The sequence below is a fragment of the Narcine bancroftii genome, chromosome 1 (assembly GCF_036971445.1).
Source record: "Narcine bancroftii isolate sNarBan1 chromosome 1, sNarBan1.hap1, whole genome shotgun sequence".
NCBI lineage: Eukaryota > Metazoa > Chordata > Chondrichthyes > Torpediniformes > Narcinidae > Narcine > Narcine bancroftii.
This window is the reverse complement of record NC_091469.1, coordinates 252,415,447-252,436,407: the sequence shown is the minus strand read 5'-3', so window position 1 is coordinate 252,436,407 and position 20,961 is coordinate 252,415,447. Positions and strand designations below refer to the sequence as shown.

At 42.9% G+C, this 20,961-nt stretch overlaps 1 protein-coding gene across 1 annotated transcript in view; it reads left to right on the top strand.

The window, feature by feature from the left end:
- Nucleotides 1-20,961, top strand: part of LOC138755459 (astacin-like metalloendopeptidase) — a 159,065-nt gene that overhangs the window by 105,034 nt on the left and 33,070 nt on the right. Inside the window, exon 10 of the mRNA XM_069921495.1 lies at nucleotides 3,606-3,823. Within this exon, the coding sequence (XP_069777596.1) occupies nucleotides 3,606-3,823 (218 nt within the window). The remainder of the gene's footprint in view (nucleotides 1-3,605; nucleotides 3,824-20,961) is intronic.

The window sequence follows — 20,961 nt, the reverse complement described above, 5'->3', positions numbered from 1 at the left end:
CTCCTCATTTTGTGCACGACATCATTTGTTACAATTTAAGGTGGTCCATAGGATACACATGTCCAAAATCAAATTATCTTGTTTTTATGTGGATGTCTATCCTCTTTACGAAGTGTAAAATCTTTGAAGCTTCATATGTTCTGGGAGTGCCCTAATTTAGAAAAATTTTGGAAAGATATTTTTCAAACATTATCAGCAATTCTAAAGATCAAATTAGAACCATGCCCTTTCATTGCTTTGTTTGGTGTTGAGAAGAGGATATATTTTTGATTTCAGAGAATGACTTGAGAGAATGAAAAGATGACTCTCCACCCACTCATACTCAGTGGTTACGTGATGTTATGTCCTATTTAAACTTGGAGAAAATTAGATACTGTAGCAAATGGTACAGTGAATAAAGCAAAACAGTGTGTCTGAAGGTTGATAATCAATCCATATTTTTACAATTTAACAAGTTAACCTTGGGTAGAAAGAGGAGTTAGATTAGTCAGAGGATTTGTGTTTTCTTTTTTCTTTTTATCTTTTTTTAGATTAATTAAAAGAAAATAAATAAATAGGTGAGTAACAGTTTTTAATAAAACTAGTCTGACATTCAGAAATGATAGATGGTAAAATATTCTCCAATCTATGGGCCAAAACTTTAGCTAACATTTTTATATCAACATTTAATAAAGAAATTTGCCTGCAGGAAGAATACTCAGTTGGATATTTACCTTTCTTTACTATATACATGTTTTGTTATAATGGTTGGGAGAGTACCCTTCTTAAATGAATCAGATAACACAGAACCGAAATGAGGTGAAAGCACTTGATAAAATTATTTGGAAAAACTCCACAGGAAACCCATCAAATCCTGGAGATTTGCCATAATGCAGTGAAGAAATAGCAGCAGCTATTTCCTTTTGTGATATAGGCTCATCTAGACTATTTTGGTTATCTGAAGAAAAGCATGGGAATATTTAAGCAATCCAGGAAATGCTTCATTGAACTGCTTTCTTTTGTGAGTTCAAAAGTATAAAGTTGGGAATAAAATTTCCTGAATGTATCATTTATCTCAGAGAGATCTGTAGTAATGTTAACATCCTCCATTCAAATCTTGTAATTTGCCTCTTGACTTCAAAACCTATCAAATGAATAGCTAAAAGCTGACCAAATTTATCACTGTGAATATAAAACTGACTGTTACTCTTCAGAAGTTGGCATTCAATCATATATGTTGAAAGGAGATCAAATTTAGTTTGAAATTCAACTTGCTTTTTATATAACTTTGGATTTTTAATTTAAGTGTATTGTTGATCTATTTGTTTACTTTGATTAACTAATTCTAATCTTTATTGGCCTTCTTTTTTATATTCACGGTACAAGAAATAATTGTACTCCTCAGTAAAGTTTTCAGAGCATCCCAAACAATCAAACTAGATGTTTCTGACAAACTATTTGTATCAAAGAAAAAAGTTATCTGCTCATCCATAAATTTCACAAAGTTATTATCTGATTGTAAAGTTGAATTGAAACACCAGTATATTTTTATTTGGAGGAGGCTAGGAAGAGTCATAGATAATACAACAGGGGCATGATCTGATAATACTAAACTCTGATAATTAAAAAAAGAATCAGTGGGATCAGTTGATTATCAATAAGAAAATAATCAATTCACGAAAAAATGTGATGAACATGTGGAAAGAAAGAATACTCTCTCCTATTTGGATAAAGAAAATGCCAAACATCAGAAATATAATTTGATTAAAAAGAGAATGAATTAATGAGGCAGATTTACTCATTGTAGTAGGTTTAAGAGGTGAATAATCCAAAGCAGGGTCTAACCAGCAATTAAAAGCCCCACCAACTACCAGAGATTATAAACTCAAGTCGAGTAATGAAGAAACAAAAGTTCAAAAAACCCCACATCATCTACATTAGGGCCACAAACTTAACATTTTATTGTACAATTTTCTTAAAACAATGACATAACAATCATTTGTATCTGATATGACATTGTGATGAACAAAAGGAATATTTTGATTCATGAGAATTGTGACCCTCCCAGCTTTAGTCTGAAAGGAGAAATGAAAATATGGCCCCCTCCACCTTGTGATGTGGCAAGAATTATCACAACTATGAATATGCATTTCTTGTAAGAATGTAATAGTAGTTTTAAGTTGTTTAATATGTGAAAACACTTTTCTCCTCCTAACAGGATGATTCAATCCTTTTACATTCCAACTAAGGAAATTAATAAAATCATCCATACTTTTTCATAAATAATGTAAAGAGTCAGCCTTGAGGCAAAAATTTGAAACTAGTGATAAATTGAAAATACCCCTTACAAGGTTAGAATTTGTACATATTCCTAAAGTCATAACAACCATGAGAAAATAACCCCTCAACCTCTCCCCCTCCCTCTCTCCAACCCCTAAATATGTCAACAGCAAGCTCTTCAAAACAATCAGTTTTCCTGCTGGACATGTTATCTCTAGCTCAATTCCTGTTAATTTAAATATAATCAGCTCTTCCAAATGATACTTAATTCTATTATGACTGCAACAAAAAAAATACTTCTTTTAAAATCCATCACATAAGTTTAAAAAAATTTATAATGAAATAAAAATTTGAACCATTATTACTAAAAAAATGAATGTATAATTCTCAATATTCTCATAAAAAATTTAATTGCTTACTGAATTTAATAGAAAGAAAAATACTGAAGTAAAAATTTGAACCATTGTTACTGAGAGAGATATGAATGTATATTTCTCAGTATTTTTTCATAGGAAAATTGATAGATCATTGAATTTAATACAAAAAAATACTTGCGTGACTACAACTCTAGTGGATTTATTACCCAATAAAAATCTTGCCAAGGCAAAGAAAGATAACTAGTCCTCACCCAACAAGTATTATGTAACAAATATTAGAAACCTTAAAAATAATTATTGTCAATCAGCTTCAGTTATCAGGTAGAAATTCACACTGGGTGCAATGTAGTAGGGAGATCATTTAAGTAGATCCAAGCCTCTTCAACTGAGCACAGCCACTTCTTATGTCCATTAGAAAGTGTAGTTTTTGGAAGGAACAAGGAAGGAATACAGTTGATCTTGTTGCTTGAACATTTTCTGTGGATTGTCTTTAGATAAATTATCACCAGTTATGTTCATATATTGTACATTACACACTTCAAGCAGAGACCATTGAAAACTTAAATAACATAATGTCTTTGTTTCAGTATTTATTTTATTTATGGTAGCATCAGTGCAGCCTGTCATTCAACCACTGACACGCCATCCAGCCCACACATGGAAAAGGCTTCCCACCAGAGTTAGACCCTTGTTTCATGGTATACCATGCCTGTGTGCTGTGCACATTAGTCTGTGAGTGTGTGCCCATTTTGTGAATTCACCTGTATATAAATAAAAACCACTGTTTGTTCATGCCCAGCCTTGATTTTCTTAGAACCTATCAAACCTATCCTTGAACACAACCATTATGTGAACATAGCTACCAAGAAATCGAACCAATGAAAGTTCTGTAATCACAATAGTGCAGTTAATCTCGGTGATATATTCTTTTCAAACTCATAATCTCACAATTCTTAATTTCATTTATAGAAAAATGTGGAGCACTGTTAATGATGAATCATGGACTGCTCAACTCTCCAGGATTTCCAAAATTGTATCCAAACAATCTTCATTGCATATGGCTAATACGAACACCAGATTACAAAAATAAAGTAAGTAATTCCACAACAAAGTATTGCCAACTACTGGTGGGAGAAATCAAGTGGAATGTCATCATGTTCTTTAAATATGACTTTATTTGTATTGGATAATGGATTCAGAACTGGGGAAACAGCCAATTAATATCACAATGTTCAAAAATACACAACAGTGTTGGCTTTTTCATATATGAATGTAAAAATAGTGGAAGATCATTTAACCCCTTACAATTAAACCAAAATTCACGGGCTTTCATGACTCACGTAGCCTAACTACCATTGGGTTAACAAAATCTATCAATTTCAGATTTAAACTGGATTAGTTATTTGTAGAAGAGAGATTCAATCTCTTCTAATTGTTGTGTATTGCACTGATTCATAATTTGACTTCTAAAAGCACTAGCTCTAATTTTTATGTAATCTCTCCTGCTGTCAGACTTTCCATTAGAAAGTTCTGTTCTCCATTGTATCATGAAAACTTGTAATCAACACACCCTTAACTTTATAAATTCTAACTTATGGTTTGTAGAATCTCTCCTTGGTATCATTTTTTTGTAAACAAGAACCCCATTCAAGGCCAATATATCCTTCATAAATTGGGATTCACTGAGTTGCTCACAGCCATTGCTGGTACGGTGTCATGGAGGTGTTGTACAATCACACCATTTTTATTCTTCTTTATAAAGTCTAACATAAACTATTTTGCTTAAATCCTTAATGTGTTAACATTAATTTCATCTGGACACAACAATCATTTTGTATACCTGTAAACTTTTAACTTTCCCTATTTACACAATATTCTGTTCAATTAGATTTGGGTTACGGCTTCATAACCCATATTGCCCAGAACAGGCCCTTCAGCTCACCACCTTATTCCAAGCTTTTACCCATTGACATTAATCACACTTACAGCATGAGGACCATAACCTTCTATAACTTAAAGAACACTGTGTGACTTACTGAGTTTCTCCAGCAATGTTGTGCAATCTTCTATACCAGTGGTTCTCAATCTTTATCACTTACAAACCACTTTAAATATTCCCTATGTCATCGGTGCTCTGTGATTAATAAGGGATTGCTTAAGGTGGGATGTGAGTGGGAAGGGAAGGTTGAGAATCACTGCTCTAGACCCAATTGTTACTGAAATATTTTACTTGAGTAAAATTGTCATTGGTCCATTTCCTTTGGAGTTATGAAACATAACGAGTCAATCAGGTATGATTAAAACAGTGGTTTTCAAACTTTTTCTTTCCTCCCACATACCACCTTAAGCAATCCCTTACTAATCACAGAGCACCGATGACATAGGGAATACTTAAGGTGGTCTGTGAGTGGAAATAGAAAGGTTGAGAACCATTGTTCTATACCCTGCCCATTTAAGTGTTTGTCCAAATGCTTCTTTAACAAAGACTGGAAGTTACCAGACAACAGACTTTTATTCCCATAAGACTGCACGTGCACTCATGTTGCTGGCCTGATTCCAGGGTTTGTACTGGAGGAGGGACTTAGGCCTTTATTATGGAATTCCAAGGAGGAGGAATCACAGGGTTAGTCAGCTGGGAGGTGGGCTAGCCATATGTATATGGTTACACAGAGACAGTACAAATGGAACAAATAGCATTAGTGTGGTATCACCACACATAGTAATTGTATTTGATTCCCCACCTCCTCTGGTATTGCATTGTAGGTCTCAATCAGTTGAAGGTTGATGTCTATTTTTGCTGACATTCAAATCCATGTTCCTTTGTTAACTTATCTTAATCTATTAATATTACTGTAACATAATGGGATATTTGACATCATAAACCTTTATATCATTGTAAAACCTGAATATCTCTCTTTCTACCCTATCAACCAATACTAAATTAAGACCATCTTACTTCTTCGTAAATTAGTAATTAATAGTATGAAGCATTTACAGTACAACTCCAATGTTCTGAAATCGGATTCTCTGAAATCTGAATTTTTTTAAATTCGGAAAAATTAGGATATCCAAAAAAATCAGAAATCCTCAGTTATTAGAAATTTCTTTGGATCTGAACTGACCTCATAAGTTGAAAAAAAATTCACTCGATATGAAATTAGAATGACAATTGTCCTAGATTCAGGTAATTCCCTCCCTTTTTTTTCCATTTCTTCTTTACCTTCCCCTATTGACTTTTATCTCCAACTCTTCCTCTTAAAACTGTGTGTCACTGTCTCCCAGATGGAAGCGATCGGAAGAATCCCTTGTCCCGGCTTCATCAAGGAGAGTGGCCTCCTGGGCAGGAATGGTACCTTGGGGTCAGTGGTATTCCATCCTCCCCACCCCACCCCCCTCACCCCCCTCTCCCCCTTGGCACATTGGAGTTGCCAACACCGACTCTGATGCGCATGTGCAGTAAGCCTAGGGGAAGATTCAGATTTGGGATTCTGGCGTCGGAGTTGGGAGCTTAGGTGGGAGGGAAACAGGAGCCCGCCAACTCACCAGTGAATGTCCACTAGCCAAGGAAGCCTCCCTGGTGATCAGTAGCAGTGGTTGGGCAGTCTTGGTGATCAGTACCGGCGGTTGGGAGGTCTCGGTGATCGGTGACGGCATTGGGGACGTGTCGGGGATCAGTCGCGGCCAGTATTTTTTGAGAAATATTGTTTTAATACTTAAAAGAGAATCCCTTGTTGTTTTTTGTTGATTGAACATTGATAGAGTGATTTGCTGTTGCCACTGGGCTGTTTTTTTTAAATGACCAGTTCTCCGAAAAAAAACGTTTATCCGAAAAAGGTCAGGTCCTGACAATTTCAGATAATCGAAGTTGTCATGTAATTGATGTTTCTGGTATTGTTTGGAATTTAAGACCCAAACTTTCAACAACGATCTCTTGAGTTTAAAAAATCATAATATATGTAATAACTTTCTTGTAAATAAAACTAGATGAATATTAGACCAGTTTTACAATTCATTTTAGCTCTGAAGTGAAAATGTAGATTTCTAGAACACAGTAAATGTAGATAAGCTTTTGCATAGAAAAAAATTGGTTCCTGTAACAAGTACAGGCAAACCTTGTATAAAACAGTATTGAACGGGATGGGTTTTGATGTAACATGTTCGGTCCCGGTCCCAAGCAGGCAGTTATTGTCCCAGGCAGTCACCGTCCCGAGCAGTCTGTCCACAACCCGAGTGGGTTGTCACGGTCCCGAGTGAGCAGTCACCGTCCTGAGTGGGTTGTCACTGTCCCGAGCGGGCAGTCACCGTCGCGAGCAGTTGGTCCACGACCCGAGTGGGTTGTCACTGTTCCGTGAGCAGTCACTATCCCTAGTATGTGGTCACTGTCCCAAGCTGTCGGTCCCCATCCAAAGTAGGTTGTCACCGTCCGGAGCAAGCAGTCACCATCCCAAATGAGCAGTCACCGTCCCGAGCAGTCTGTCCACGACCCGAGTGGGTTGTCACTGTCCCGAGCAAGCAGTCACCATCCCGAGTGGGTTGTCACTGTTCCGAGCGGGCAGTCACCATCTCAAGCGGGCAGTCCCCGTCCCGAGTGGGTTGTCACTGTCTCGAGCAGTAAAATCCCATCCTGAGTGGGTTGTCACTGTCCCGACCAGTCGGTCCCCATCCCGAGTGGGTTGTCACTGTCCCGACCAGTCGGTCCCCATCCCGAGTGGGTTGTCACTGTCCCGAGCAGTCAGTCCCCGTCCCAAGTAGGTTGTAACTGTCCCGAGCAGTCAGTCCCTTGTCCCAAGTGGGTAGTCACCATCCCAAGCAGTCGGTCCCCGTCCTGAGTGGGTTGTCACTGTCCCGACCAGTCGGTCCCCATCCCGAGTGGGTTGTCACTGTCCCGAGCAGTCAGTCCCCGTCCCAAGTAGGTTGTAACTGTCCCGAGCAGTCAGTCCCTTGTCCCAAGTGGGTAGTCACCATCCCAAGCAGTCGGTCCCCGTCCTGAGTAGGTTGTCACTGTCCCAAGCAGTCAGTCCCCGTTCTGAATGTGTTGTCACTGTTCGAGCTGTCGGTCCCCGTCCCGAGCGTGCAGTCACCGTCCTGAGCGGGCAGTCACCATCCCAAACGGGCAGACACTGTCCCGAACTGACAGCAGGCATCAACAATCACTTGGCTCTGCGTCTTTGCAGACCCGAGACTGCCTTTAACACCACTCCCCCCCCCACCCCCTCACCTAACAGATTGTGCACGGTGAGCGTTGCGGGCAGAGTTTGCCGGAAACAGTTAAGGGGAGTTGAAAGTAAAGAAATGCAAACTACATTAGACAAATGTTTTCTAAAATAATCAATGTTCACTTATCGCCAATCTTTGTCAATTTTCAGTTTCATATATCTCTTAAATATTTTTTGAACATGCTTGCATAAGAGTTCTAGGTAAAAGAATAAATAATTATAGGATTGGAACGTATTGGAACATTAAAGTACATTGAAATAATGCTTTGAACAGTGTGGTTTTCCATAACACTGAACTTTTATAGAACGTGTTAACCATGTTATACATTAGGTATCCGATTATCTGAAATGCATGGGAGCAGATGTGCATCAGGTAACTACATTTTTCGAATAACTGAGAAATGGCTTTAAGCAGCCCACTAGCATCAGCAGAATATTTGTATCGGCCGTTGCTGATCCCCGACATCTCCCCACCGTCATTGCCAAACCTGCCCAGGAGCCCGAGGTCCCTATTCTGATCCCATTCTCCTCCCCACTGCCGTCGCTGAACCTACCCGGAGCCCAAGTTCCCCGCTCTAATCCCAGACACCTCCCCACCGCTATAATGAACCTGCACAAATAATTATTTTCTATACCTACACAATCATACACTTATATACTTCCTCAAACCACCCTCAGCAGCCTCTTGATAACACACTACCTGTCAAACACATTCAAAAGGTGTAGGTCAATTGGGTGTAATTGAACAGCACGGGCTTGTGGGCCGAAAAGGCCGGTTACCATGCTGTAGGTCTATGTCTAAATCCTTATCCGTAGCCTTCTGCCTTTTGAGACAAAAACAGTTCAATGTTTCCTGATAGATATTGTAGCAGCTGCTACTGCTGGAGAGGTTACGCTCAAAGAAGAGACACACACTACCGGAGTGAATTCATCACTGATTTATTGTGCTGGCATCTCTGCTTATAAAGGGCTCAGAAGCCCATCTCTGATGTCATCATGCCACCCAACTGGGGGCATTGGTCGTTTAGTTTTACCTGGGAAGTGGGCAATCAGTGAGCTCCTCTCATCCCAGGCATGGCTGTTTCCCTAGCTCCACCCAATTGGTTGCCACTGGTCATGGGCTCCCAGGGTCAGGTCGCCGCTTTGGGCATGGCGCATTTGGCAGCCCACTACATGCCCCCCCCCCCCACCAGAATCAGCACTCAGCAAGGATTCACATGCTTAGGAGACCTGCTCCTTTGGCATAGGAGTAGGTTATGAATCAGGTTGTCAGAGTCAAGGAATGTCAGCTTCAGCCGGTCCAAGGTGAACATCTTGTTTCTCATATGGGCCTTCGTAAGGTTTCTGTAGTGGGGTCTGTGTGCCCCACATCTGACAAAAACATTTACAAGTCTCAAGTTCTTTAGGTATGAATGTCGTTCGTGAGCCATGCTGCTTTGGCTGTGCCAGGGCGAGTGTGCCCAGGTGGGACAAAGCATCCTCAGGGAAATCGTCCCTACTGTCTTTGGCAGCCAGGAATTCCACCGGAATCACTAATGGTGCGCCGTACACTATTTCGGCTGCAGAAACCTCTAGGTCCTCTTTAAGAGCGGCCCAGATCCCCAGGAGTATCCATAGAAGCTCATCCACCCAGTTAGGACCATTGTTTCTGGCCATGAGAGCTGCTTTAAGATGTTGATGGAATCTCTCCACCAAACTATTGGCCTGAGGGTGGTAAACCGTAGTATGGTGGAGCTGAATACCCAGGGCGTTAGCAAGATTAGACCAGAGGCCGGAGGTAAAATGGGAGCCCCTGTCTGAGAACCCCGAACCTAGCCACCCAGTTGTGCAGGAGGGCCCTGGCAAAGGTATGGTTTCTGGCCATCTGGTCGACCTCTCTACTAGGGTCAGTAGCGTGCACCTCTAGATAATGGTAGGGGGCCCGCCAGATCCACGTGGACGTGGATGAAATGGCATCATGGCAGTTGAAATGACTGTGGGGGAGGCTTTAGTGTGGGTATGGATTTTTGAGGCCTGGCACTGTGTACAATTCCTGGCCCACTGGCTGACATTTTTGCGGAGGCAATGCCAGATAAATTGACTAGCAACCATTTTAATGGTCATTTTGATGGCGAGGTGTGCCAGGTTGTGTATGGCCTCGAAAATGCACCTCCTCCAGGTAGTGGGAATGATGGGACAAGGCTTACCTGTAGACGTGTCACACAGGACGGTCTGCTCCCCAGGGTCAAACTGTACATCGTCCAAATGGAGGCCAGTAATTGCAATGCGATGTGTGTCGATGTCCTTGTCCGCTGCCTGCGCTTCAGCCAGAGCCTTATAGTCAATGCTAGATGTTGAGGTGTGTACCGCCTGGAATGTGGGATGTGACAGGACATTGGCCACCACGTTGGATTTTCCCACAATATGCTGAATGTCAGTAGAAAATTCTGAAATATATGAAATGTGCCTATGTTGCCTGGCTGGCCACATGTCGGAAGCCTTAGTGAAGGTGAAGGTGAGGGTCTTGTGGACTGTAAAAATTTGAAACTTCCTGTCCTCAAGGAAGTATCTAAAATGTTTGATTGCCAGGTACAATGCCAGGAGTTCTCTATCAAAACCACTATATTTCAGTTCAGTCTACTGAAAAATGCAAGGGGTTGCCAGTGTCCACTCACCCACTGTTCCAAGATTCCCCCTACTGCTGTGTCAGAAGCATCCACTGTGAGAGCAGTGGGAGCATCAGCTTTAAGGTGTATCAGGAGGGCAGAGTTATCCAGGGTGTCTTTTGTTGCCTGGAAAGCATTGGATGCCTCTTGGTTCCACAAAATTGTCTTCTTCATACTGGTCATAAGGGAGAATAAAGGTTTCATGGTACCAGCCTCCCCTGGCAGGAATCTGTGGTAAAAATTCCCCTGACTGTTGTAGGCTTGGGGAATGCCCGAATGGCCTCTACCTTGTCGGGTAGTGGTTTAGTCCCGTGACAGTTGATCCTGTGACCTAAAAAGTCAATTGACTCTTTGCTGGATTAAATGTCAGGCAAAACTCACTCAACCTGTGGCACAACTGTCTGATGTGAGTGGTGTGTTCAGCACGGTCATGGCTTGCAGTCAGAATGTCATTGAGGTAGATGAACACAAATTTCAAATCCCTGACCACAGCATCCATAAGCCTTTGAAAGGTCTGTGCGGTGTTTTTTAGATCGAAGTGCATTCTCAGGAATTAGAACAGCCCAAATAGTGTAATAATGGCAGTCTTTGCGATATCCTTAGTGTGGACAGGGATCTGATGATGGCCACGGATTAAGTCAATTTTAGAAAACATCCATGCGCCCTGCAGGATTGCAGAAAAGTCCTGAATATGGGGGACAGGCTATCTATCCAGCGTGGTTGTTTCATTTAGCCAGCAGTAGTCTCCACATGGTCTCCAACCTCCTGATGCCAGGAACGATGTGGAGGTGGGAGGCCCAGGGACTGTCAGAGCGGTGGACAATGCCGAGTTCCTCTATTTTAAAAAACTCCTCCTTGGCGAGGTTAGGTTTATCTGGCGGGATATGGCATGCTCTGGCACGAAGTGGGGGTCTTTAGTGAGGATGTGATGCCTTACCCCGTGTTCGGGCTCAGTGGAGTTAAAGTGCAGCATTGCGATGGAGGGGAACTCGGCTAGAATCTTGGCGAATTCATTGCTTGGATTTGCCACCGAGTGTAGGTGGGGAGCGGTCAGTTTCGTGCCTTCCAGAGCAAAGGTCTGAAAGGTCTTTGCATGTACTTGCCAGTGGCCCTTGACATTGACCAGGAGGGAGTTGGCCTTCAGGAAGTCCACCCCAAGGAGAGGCTGGTGGACTTCTACTAAGACAAATCGCCAAGTGAAGTGGTGGTTGCCAAAATGGAGGGGGATAGTACGGATGCCATAAGTCCATATTGAAAAGTTATTGGCAGCCCATAACCAGCGGCCCGCCTTCCAGTGACATCCATCGGAGGTGGAGGGGGGGGAAGGATTCTGACCTTGGCCCTCATGTTGACCAGGAAGCATCGGTCTGACACTGTATCCTGGATGTGGAGAAGGCTGTTGTGTAGGCCAGCGTTGGCTGAAATAAGTGACAGAGGTTCCAATTCCCCACAGACTCGTTGTTCTAATACTGCTCCCACAGCACTGACAGATGCATCTGTGATAAGAGAGAGCAAGACATTGGGCTTTTGGTGTACAAGTCATCAAGGCATTAGCAAGTACAGTCTTCACATTGTTGAAAGCATGTATGTGTGGCCACTGGAATCACAGTGGACATGACAAAATAACCACACAAGGTGTTTTTAGAGGGAATCAAATGGATTTATTCTTCATCACCTTTTAAAAGCCAGGATCACGCACTGATCCCATCTGGGAGTAGTAGTGCTGCCATAGTGCTGCTACACATAGCACTGTCTTCCAAAGTTAATGGTCTTTTGCACCTGGAATTATCAGATCCTTTTAGTAATTCAGTAAGGAATAATAGAGAAGCTGCAGCATTTGGCAGGATCCATGATAAAAATACATCATGCCTATAAAACGTCACAATTGGCCAAGTGTAACGGGTGTAGGAAATTCTAGAATCTCTCGTACTTTTGATTCATCTGGCAAAACACCATATTGCATAAGTTTATGTCCCAGAAATGTAAGATCAGCAGCACCAAAAAGGTATTTACACAAAAACACACTGATCACATTCATCAAGCCTCTGAAACAATATGATAAGGTGGCGCTCGGACTCCAGTCTCAAAGTTCCCCACAGGAGGTTAGGAAAAAAGGTGGAGGCATTAGGTATAAATGAGGAGGTAGTGAAATGGATTCAGCAATGGTTGGATGGGAGGTGTCAGAGAGTAGTGGTAGAAAATTGTTTGTTCAATTGGAGGCTGGTGACTAGTGGAGTTCCTCAGGGATCAGTCCTGGGTCCACTATTGTTTGTTATATATATTAACGATCTGGAAGTAGGGGTGGAGAATTGGATAAGCAAGTTTGCGGATGATACAAAGATTGGTGGTGTTGTGGACAGTGAGGAAGATTACTGTAGATTGAAATGTGATTTAGGAAGGCTGGAGGTGTGGGCTGAGAAATGGCTGATGGAATTTAATACAGATAAATGTGAGGTGTTACATTTTGGAAAGGCAAATCTAAATAGGTCATATGCATTAAATGGTAGGCTATTGAGATGTGCAGAGCAACAAAGGGATTTAGGAGTTATGGTAAATAGTATCCTCAAGTCTGATACTCAGGTAGATGGGGTGGTGAAGAAGGCATTTGGAATGTTGGCCTTCATAAATCAGAGTATTGAATTCAAGAGTAGGGAGGTTATGATGAAATTGTACAAGGCATTGGTGAGGCCAAATTTGGAGTACTGTCTACAGTTTTGGTCACCAAATTATAGGAAAGATATAAACAAAATAGAGAGAGTGCAGAGAAGGTTCACGAGAATGTTGACAGGATTTCAAGGTTTGAGTTACAGGGAAAGGTTGTGCAGACTGGGGCTTTTTTCTCTGGAGCATAGAAGATAGAGAGGGGACTTGATAGAGGTGTTTAAGATTTTAAAAGGGACAGACAGAGTAAACATGGATAGCCTTTTCAATTAAGAGTGGGGGAGATTCAAACTAGAGGGCATGGTTTAAGATTGAAGGGGGAAAATTATAAGGAGAACATGAGGGGAAATTTCTTTACGTAAAGGGTGGTAGGGATGTGGAATGAGCTTCCGACAGGCGTGGTCGAGGCGGGATCATTGGTTACATTTAAGGAAAGACTGGATAGTTACATGGATAGGAGAGGACTGGAGGGGTATGGACCGGGTGCTGGTCAGTGGGACTAGGAGGGTGGGGATTTGTTACGGCATGGACTAGTAGGGCCGAACTGGCCTGTTCTGTGCTGTAAGTGGTTATATGGTTATATGGTTCCGGGAAGTAGACAGGAATAAGGAGGAACTGCTTCTCACACCTAGAAGTGAATCTGTGGAATTCTCTGCTCAGGGAGCAATATAGATATTGCGATAGATTAGGAATTAATGGTCTTGGGGGGGAAAGATGAGGAAGTGGAGCTAGATCAGCCATGATCTTATTAAATGGCACAGCAAACTTGATGGGTCAGATGGGCAATTCCTGCTCCTGTTTCTTATCTTCTTAATTGACCTCAAATAAACCTTTGCATGAGATACCTCTGTGGTATTCTTCTAATGCTGTTATCAGCGATAACTAAAAGTGATATCTAGCTTCCAAAGAACAGTAATGTCAACAGGCATACTGAAGTCAGTTGCACTAATGTAGTCACAAAAATATAAACAATGAATGAACAATGAACCACAGGCAGTGCCTCATCTTTTCTCTTCTTTTGCACTTATTTATTTACTTTTTTAAATAGTATATTTGCAGAAATGTAATTTATAGCAATTTTTGTACCTGTAATGTACAATAAAGCTGATGTAAACACAAATTAACAAATTGTATGCACAAATTAACAAACTGTAGCTCTGTGGGCCAACTCAGGATACGGCAGTTGAATATGGCAATTGAGCAAACAGCACATGAGATGAGACACCCACTCCCATAGGCCGCAGTAATAGCAGTCGAATCGACCAATCATTGCCAGGCCATCGCAAGAGGTTCAATCCGGGCCCGCGGATCTGGGACAACCAATCAACAGCCAGCCCCACTCAAGCCATGCCTCGGTTGTGATGCAGCCGCTACCTATTAAAGGCAGAGTGGCAGCCCAATAAAGTCAGGGTCGAATACACTCCCTTCATGTGAGAGTCTTCTTTCTTAAACCTCGAGCTATAACCGTAGCGTCCTCTCTACAAATAACATTTTAAATGATTTGTAGATATCTAACCCTGTATGAAATTCAGACAAAAGCTGAAATATCAGAAGCTTTTTAACAAATATTTTACAATCAATTAGATTCTGAAAAATATAATTGAGGAAAATGCGGTCTGCAGAGATAAATTTAAGTTTGACATTGTAAAGCAATAAAATGGGTTGATTAATTGAATTGATATACGAAAACCTTTACAAAAACTGCAGCTGAAAAGAATCACTGACAGAAAGTTCTTTACTTCCTCATTTACATGCATCAGAATCAAAATCTGAAATTATCATGAACATAAGTCACAAAATTCATTGTTTTACATCAGCTTTATTGCACATTAGAGGTACAAAAATTGCTATAAATTACATTTCTGCAAATATACTATTTAAAAAAGTAAATAAATAAGTGCAAAAGAAGAGAAAAGATGAGGCATTGGCTGTGGTTTATTGTTCATTCAGAAATCTGCTGGTGGAAGGGAAGAAGATGCTTTATGCCATTGGGTGTTCATCTTCAGGCTCCTGTATCTCCTTCTTGATGGTAGCAGTGAATATAAGGCATGGCCTTGGTGGTGGGGGTCCTTGATAATAGAGCCTGCTTTCTTGAGACACCACCTCTTAAAGTCATCCTTAATGGAGTGAGGACTAATGCCCATGATAGCACTGATCTAGTTCACAACTCTCTGTAGCCGTTTCCTGCCCTGTGCTGCCCTGTGCTCCTCCATACCAGACAGTGATGCAACCAGTCAGAATGTTCCCCACGATACACCTTTAGATACTTGCAAGTCTTTGGTAACATAACAAATATTTTCAAACTCCTAACGAAATATTGCTGCTGGCGAGCCTTCTTCATGATTGAATCGATACGAAGGCCCTTAGATCTTCAGAGATGTTCATTTCCAGGAATTTTGAGTTCTTTGCTCTTTCTACTGCTGACCTCTTGATGAGGATTGGTTTGTAAAGCAGTGATCCAAGCACGCATCCTTCAGGTGCACCTGCGTTGATTGTCAGTGAGGAGGAGACCGATCCGTAATGATCATGGTCTTCCAAAGAGGGAGTCAAGGATCCAGTTTCAGAGGAATGTGCAGGGGCCTAGGTTTTGATGCTTGCTGATCAGTACTGAGGGGATGATGGTGCTAAATATGAATACTTCTGAATCTGCTGCCATTTACAAAGTGTAATCATGGCAAATGACATCAGAGTTCCCGCCTTACATGCAATAAAGGAGGGTCAAGCAACTATGGCAGTCAAAGATAGCAGTTGCAAAAAGTAGCCAGAAGCCAGCCTTTAAACCCCAATAGAAGTGTGATGCACTATAGAGCAGAAAAGCAGACACAAAACATAAAGGCTGTTCAACAGGCTTTATTCCACACAAACTTCCACAGACCTGGCTGTGAGAGTTGCTGTGCTGGCTCTGAGACTGATCTCAAGAGGCCAGATGTCGCTTATATCCCGGAGGGTGATTGGCAGCCGACCAGGTGGGGCTTGGTCCATTCAGGTCGGCTGATTGACAGCCGGCCAGGTACTACCTTGTCCTCCAGTGCACTTCCTGCAGGTACACAGGTTGCCCCCTGCAGTAGGCTAGTGATATATCACCACATTCACCCCTTCTTTAAAATTGTTCCAGACAGGGGGGAGGTTACATTCCATGTTCTACAAAGCCCCAAACTTATGTACATTATTTACAAGTTTAGACATTGGATGGCAGTCTCTTCAATCTGAGGCGCCTGCAAGCTCACACCAAGACACAAGAGAAACTTGTCCGTGAACTACTCTTTGCAGATGATGCTGCTTTAGTTGCCCATTCAGAGCCAGCTCTTCAGCGCTTGACGTCCTGCTTTGCGGAAACTGCCAAAATGTTTGGCCTGGAAGTCAGCCTGAAGAAAACTGAGGTCCTCCATCAGCCAGCTCCCCACCATGACTACCAGCCCCCCCACATCTCCATCGGGCACACAAAACTCAAAACGGTCAACCAGTTTACCTATCTCGGCTGCACCATTTCATCAGATGCAAGGATCGACAATGAGATAGACAACAGACTCGCCAAGGCAAATAGCGCCTTTGGAAGACTACACAAAAGAGTCTGGAAAAACAACCAACTGAAAAGCCTCACAAAGATAAGCGTATACAGAGCCGTTGTCATACCCACACTCCTGTTCGGCTCCGAATCATGGGTCCTCTACCGGCACCACCTACGGCTCCTAGAACGCTTCCACCAGCGTTGTCTCCGCTCCATCCTCAACATCCATTGGAGCGCTCACACCCCTAACGTCGAGGTACTCGAGATGGCAGAGGTCGACAGCATCGAGTCCACGCTGCTGAAGATCCAGCTGCGCTGGATGGGTCACGTCTCCAGAATGGAGGACCATCGCCTTCCCAAGATCGTATTATATGGCGAGCTCTCCACTGGCCACCGTGACAGAGGTGCACCAAAGAAAAGGTACAAGGACTGCCTAAAGAAATCTCTTGGTGCCTGCCACATTGACCACCGCCAGTGGGCTGATAATGCCTCAAACCGTGCATCTTGGCGCCTCACAGTTTGGCGGGCAGCAGCCTCCTTTGAAGAAGACCGCAGAGCCCACCTCACTGACAAAAGGCAAAGGAGGAAAAACCCAACACCCAACCCCAACCAACCAATTTTCCCTTGCAACCGCTGCAATCGTGTCTGCCTGTCCCGCATCGGACTGGTCAGCCACAAACGAGCCTGCAGCTGACGTGGACTTTTTACCCCCTCCATAAATCTTCGTCCGCGAAGCCAAGCCAAAGAAGAAGAGACATTGGAGTCTCTGCGACCGTCGCAGAGTTGGCTCCTGGTCAAAGGTCAGTGAGGGTAAGCGGGGGCTAGTCAGGGGGGCAGGGGCAAGAGCAGGAGTGGCTGGCATGTTGCAGTATAGTGGGGTAGCTGGGGCGGCTGGAGTTGAAGTGTGTGTGTTTGAGGCATTGGATGGGTGGGGGGGGCAGGTTGGTCCCCCACGGTTCGAATGAGTCCGGAGTGCCCGGGGTGGGGAAGGTGCGGCAGGCTGGCATGGTCTTGGGTGTCCCACAGGTGTCCAGGGTCGGGACAGTGCACCGGGACGGTGTGGTCCTGGGATGAAGGATGCTGTTGTGGTGTGGTGGGTGCTCCCGCTGGTGCCAGGTCCCTGGTTGACGCGGTGTCCTCCCTGCCGCTGCTGAACCTAACGTAGGCATAGTTATGGTTTGCGTGTAGGAGGAACACCTGCTCGATCAAGGGTTTGACCTTGTGTGCCCGCACATGTCTACGCAGGAGCACTAGTCCCGGGGACGTGAGTCATGCTGGGAGTGATGTTCCAGTCACCGATTTCCTGGGGAAGCCTGGAATCAAAGGCTTCGGTGTGCAGGGCAGCTGCCTCCAGGACTCGGACTACCTCCACTGTTTTGGTCAGGGAGTAAATATTGTCCTCCAGCAACTTCTGTCTGACAGCTCTCGAGCATAAACCCTGGACGCAGGCGTCCCTGATCAACCTTTCTACCTCCCTTTAGGTCCCCCCGGGTTCTGCCAGGCATGGACAGGCTAACTCACATAGGGCTCCAGGTAGGACTCGGCCGTCTCTCCAGGCAGCTAGGCACAAATACTCAGAAGGTATCTTGTGAAGACCATGTTTGTGGGAGGTTTGTACATGGTTTCTAAGGTGTTCATTGCTTCAGTGTACTCAGTGCAGAGGGCCTGGAAGGTTCCGGGACCCAGCTTTGAGCGGAATAAGACAAGCCTTTTCCTGTCGGAGTCTAGGATGTCATTGACGTGTGCCTCGATGATCGCTTTTACCTTGTGCTTCCAAATTTCGAAGCGTGCCTGTGCTTCCAGGTGGCGTGGGTCGACTTCGAGGTTCCCAGCACTCAGGAGCTTCTCCATTGCAGCTTCAAATTTTGTGTGGAATTGTGATGCACTATTGAGCAGAAAAGCACACATAAACCATATAGGTTGTTCAACAGGCTTTATTCCACACAAATTTCCACAGAACTGGCTGTGAGAGTAGTTGTGCTGGCTCTGAGATTGACCTCGAGGGGCCAGATGTAGCTTATATCCCGGAGGGTGATTGGCAACCAACCAGGTGGGGGCTTGGTCCATTCACATCGCCTGATTGACAGCCAGCCAGGTGTTGCTTTCTCTTCCAGTGCTCTTCCTGCAGGTACACAGATTGCCCCCTGCAGTAGGCTAGTGGTGTATCACCACAAGAAGGTACCCAAAAGAGCAAGAAAATATGACAGTAAGCTAGCCAATAATATGAAAGAGAATAACAAAAGTTTCCTTCAGATATATAGAGTAGAAGAAAGGAAGGATGGACATTGGACCGCTGTTACATACTAGACGAGCAGCAATGGAAATAAACCAAGAAAATGGTATTTTCAAAACAAATAATTTTAATTATTAATTATTAATAACATAATACTTCTTACTTAACCCTAAACTTAACCCCGCTATGTGCAGATGTTTAGTGTGTGTGTGTGTGTGTGTGTGTGTGTGTGTGTGTGTGTGTGTGTGTGTGTGTGTGTGTGTGTGTGTGTGTGTGTGTGTGTGTGTGTGTGTGTGTGTGTGTGAGATAAAACCCAAACCATTACAGTTTAAGCTTGATTCTGAAGATGATTTTAAAGTTCAATCTCAGAAAGTTTTTGAGTTGGAATTAAAAGTATTTACTTCTGTTCAAAAGCAATTATGGGCCAAGTGTGAGATACCAGATTTCTTTGTTGCTCAAAAGCAATAATGAAGTATTTTGAAACATCAAGTCATCAGACCTCTTTAAAACTCATAAATTTCTTTTGTAGATTTTTTTTAGAGCAATATTTCTTTATACGAATGATTTTCCCTCTCTCTTGCATGGAGATTTTGGAATTCGTGTTCCACATGATGAATCTGGCCTCTTTTCCAAAGAGACAGTGAGTGGCTATTTTTTCCACAATGATTTCACAAACCTAGACAAGGGTTAAATGAAGTGGCCATATGAAAATGGGCCCAAATAAATCTGTCCTCTTTTCCAAAGAAACAGTAAAGTAGCTAAATTCTTCAAACCACTTTTCCATTGTTCCTCCTTTTCATAAGGAGAACATGAGTATTTTGTTACTGAATTTCAATCCTGTCTTACTTACACGATGGTCAAGCCACTTCAATCCTGTATTACCTGCAGGATGGCCAGGAGTCTTCTGATCTCAAAATGCCTCTCATTCGGTAATATCTTTCTCTGAAAATTCTCTTTCCATGACACATAACATCATTTCTGTTTCTGTTTCATTTCTCCAAAAGCATGAATCATGGAAGATGCCTTTTGAATTTAACTTCATCTTCTTCATTGGCTTGGCTTCGCGGACGAAGATTTATGGAGGGGGTAAAAAGTCCACGTCAGCTGCAGGCTCGTTTGTGGCTGACAAGTCCGATGCGGGACAGGCAGACACGATTGCAGCGGTTGCAAGGGAAAATTGGTTGGTTGGGGTTGGGTGTTGGGTTTTTCCTCCTTTGCCTTTTGTCAGTGAGGTGGGCTCTGCGGTCTTCTTCAAAGGAGGTTGCTGCCCGCCAAACTGTGAGGCGCCAAGATGCACGGTTTGAGGCGTTATCAGCCCACTGGCGGTGGTCAATGTGGCAGGCACCAAGAGCTAAAAGCATCTCTGCCTGAAGTTTAAGTGGATCAGACTCCGGAGAGTCCGCTAACCAGCCAGCAGCTGATCCTGAACAAACACATATTGTTTTGAGTTCTCAATGGAGAACAGTCATAAGACTTTTATGACTGTTTGCAGCTTTTTGAATTAACAGTCATCCAGTCTTTTTAAGCAAACAAACTTCCAGCAGAACAATGACTTAACAGACTTTTCGGCTTCGCAAATGGCTTCTCTCTTTGAGTGTATAAGGGCTTGTGGTGTCTTTAAAATGCAAATGTACCCTCTCCACCCAAAAACTAACTTTACTAAAAATATATCTATTTTATAACTAAAGATTTTAACTTTAAAGATGAATACAAACCCATTACACCACTAAAAAATGGTGGATGAACTGAATAGGAATTTTGTGTCAGTCTTCACTGTTGAAGACACCAGTGACATGCCAGAAATTTGAGAAAGTTAGATGGGCAGAAGTGAGTGTGGTCAGTTACCAAGGAAAAAGTGCTTTGAAAGCAAAAGGATGTCACCTGGACAGAATGGACTAAAGTCTCGGGTTCTGAAAAAGGTAATTGTAGAGATTGTGAATGTAGAGGTAGTGATCTTTCAAGAATCGTTAAAGTCAGGATGGTTCCAGAGGACTGGAAAATTGCAATGGGAGAGACAAAGGACGGTAGAGTATAAGGAAATTAGCCCAGCTTCGGTGGTTGG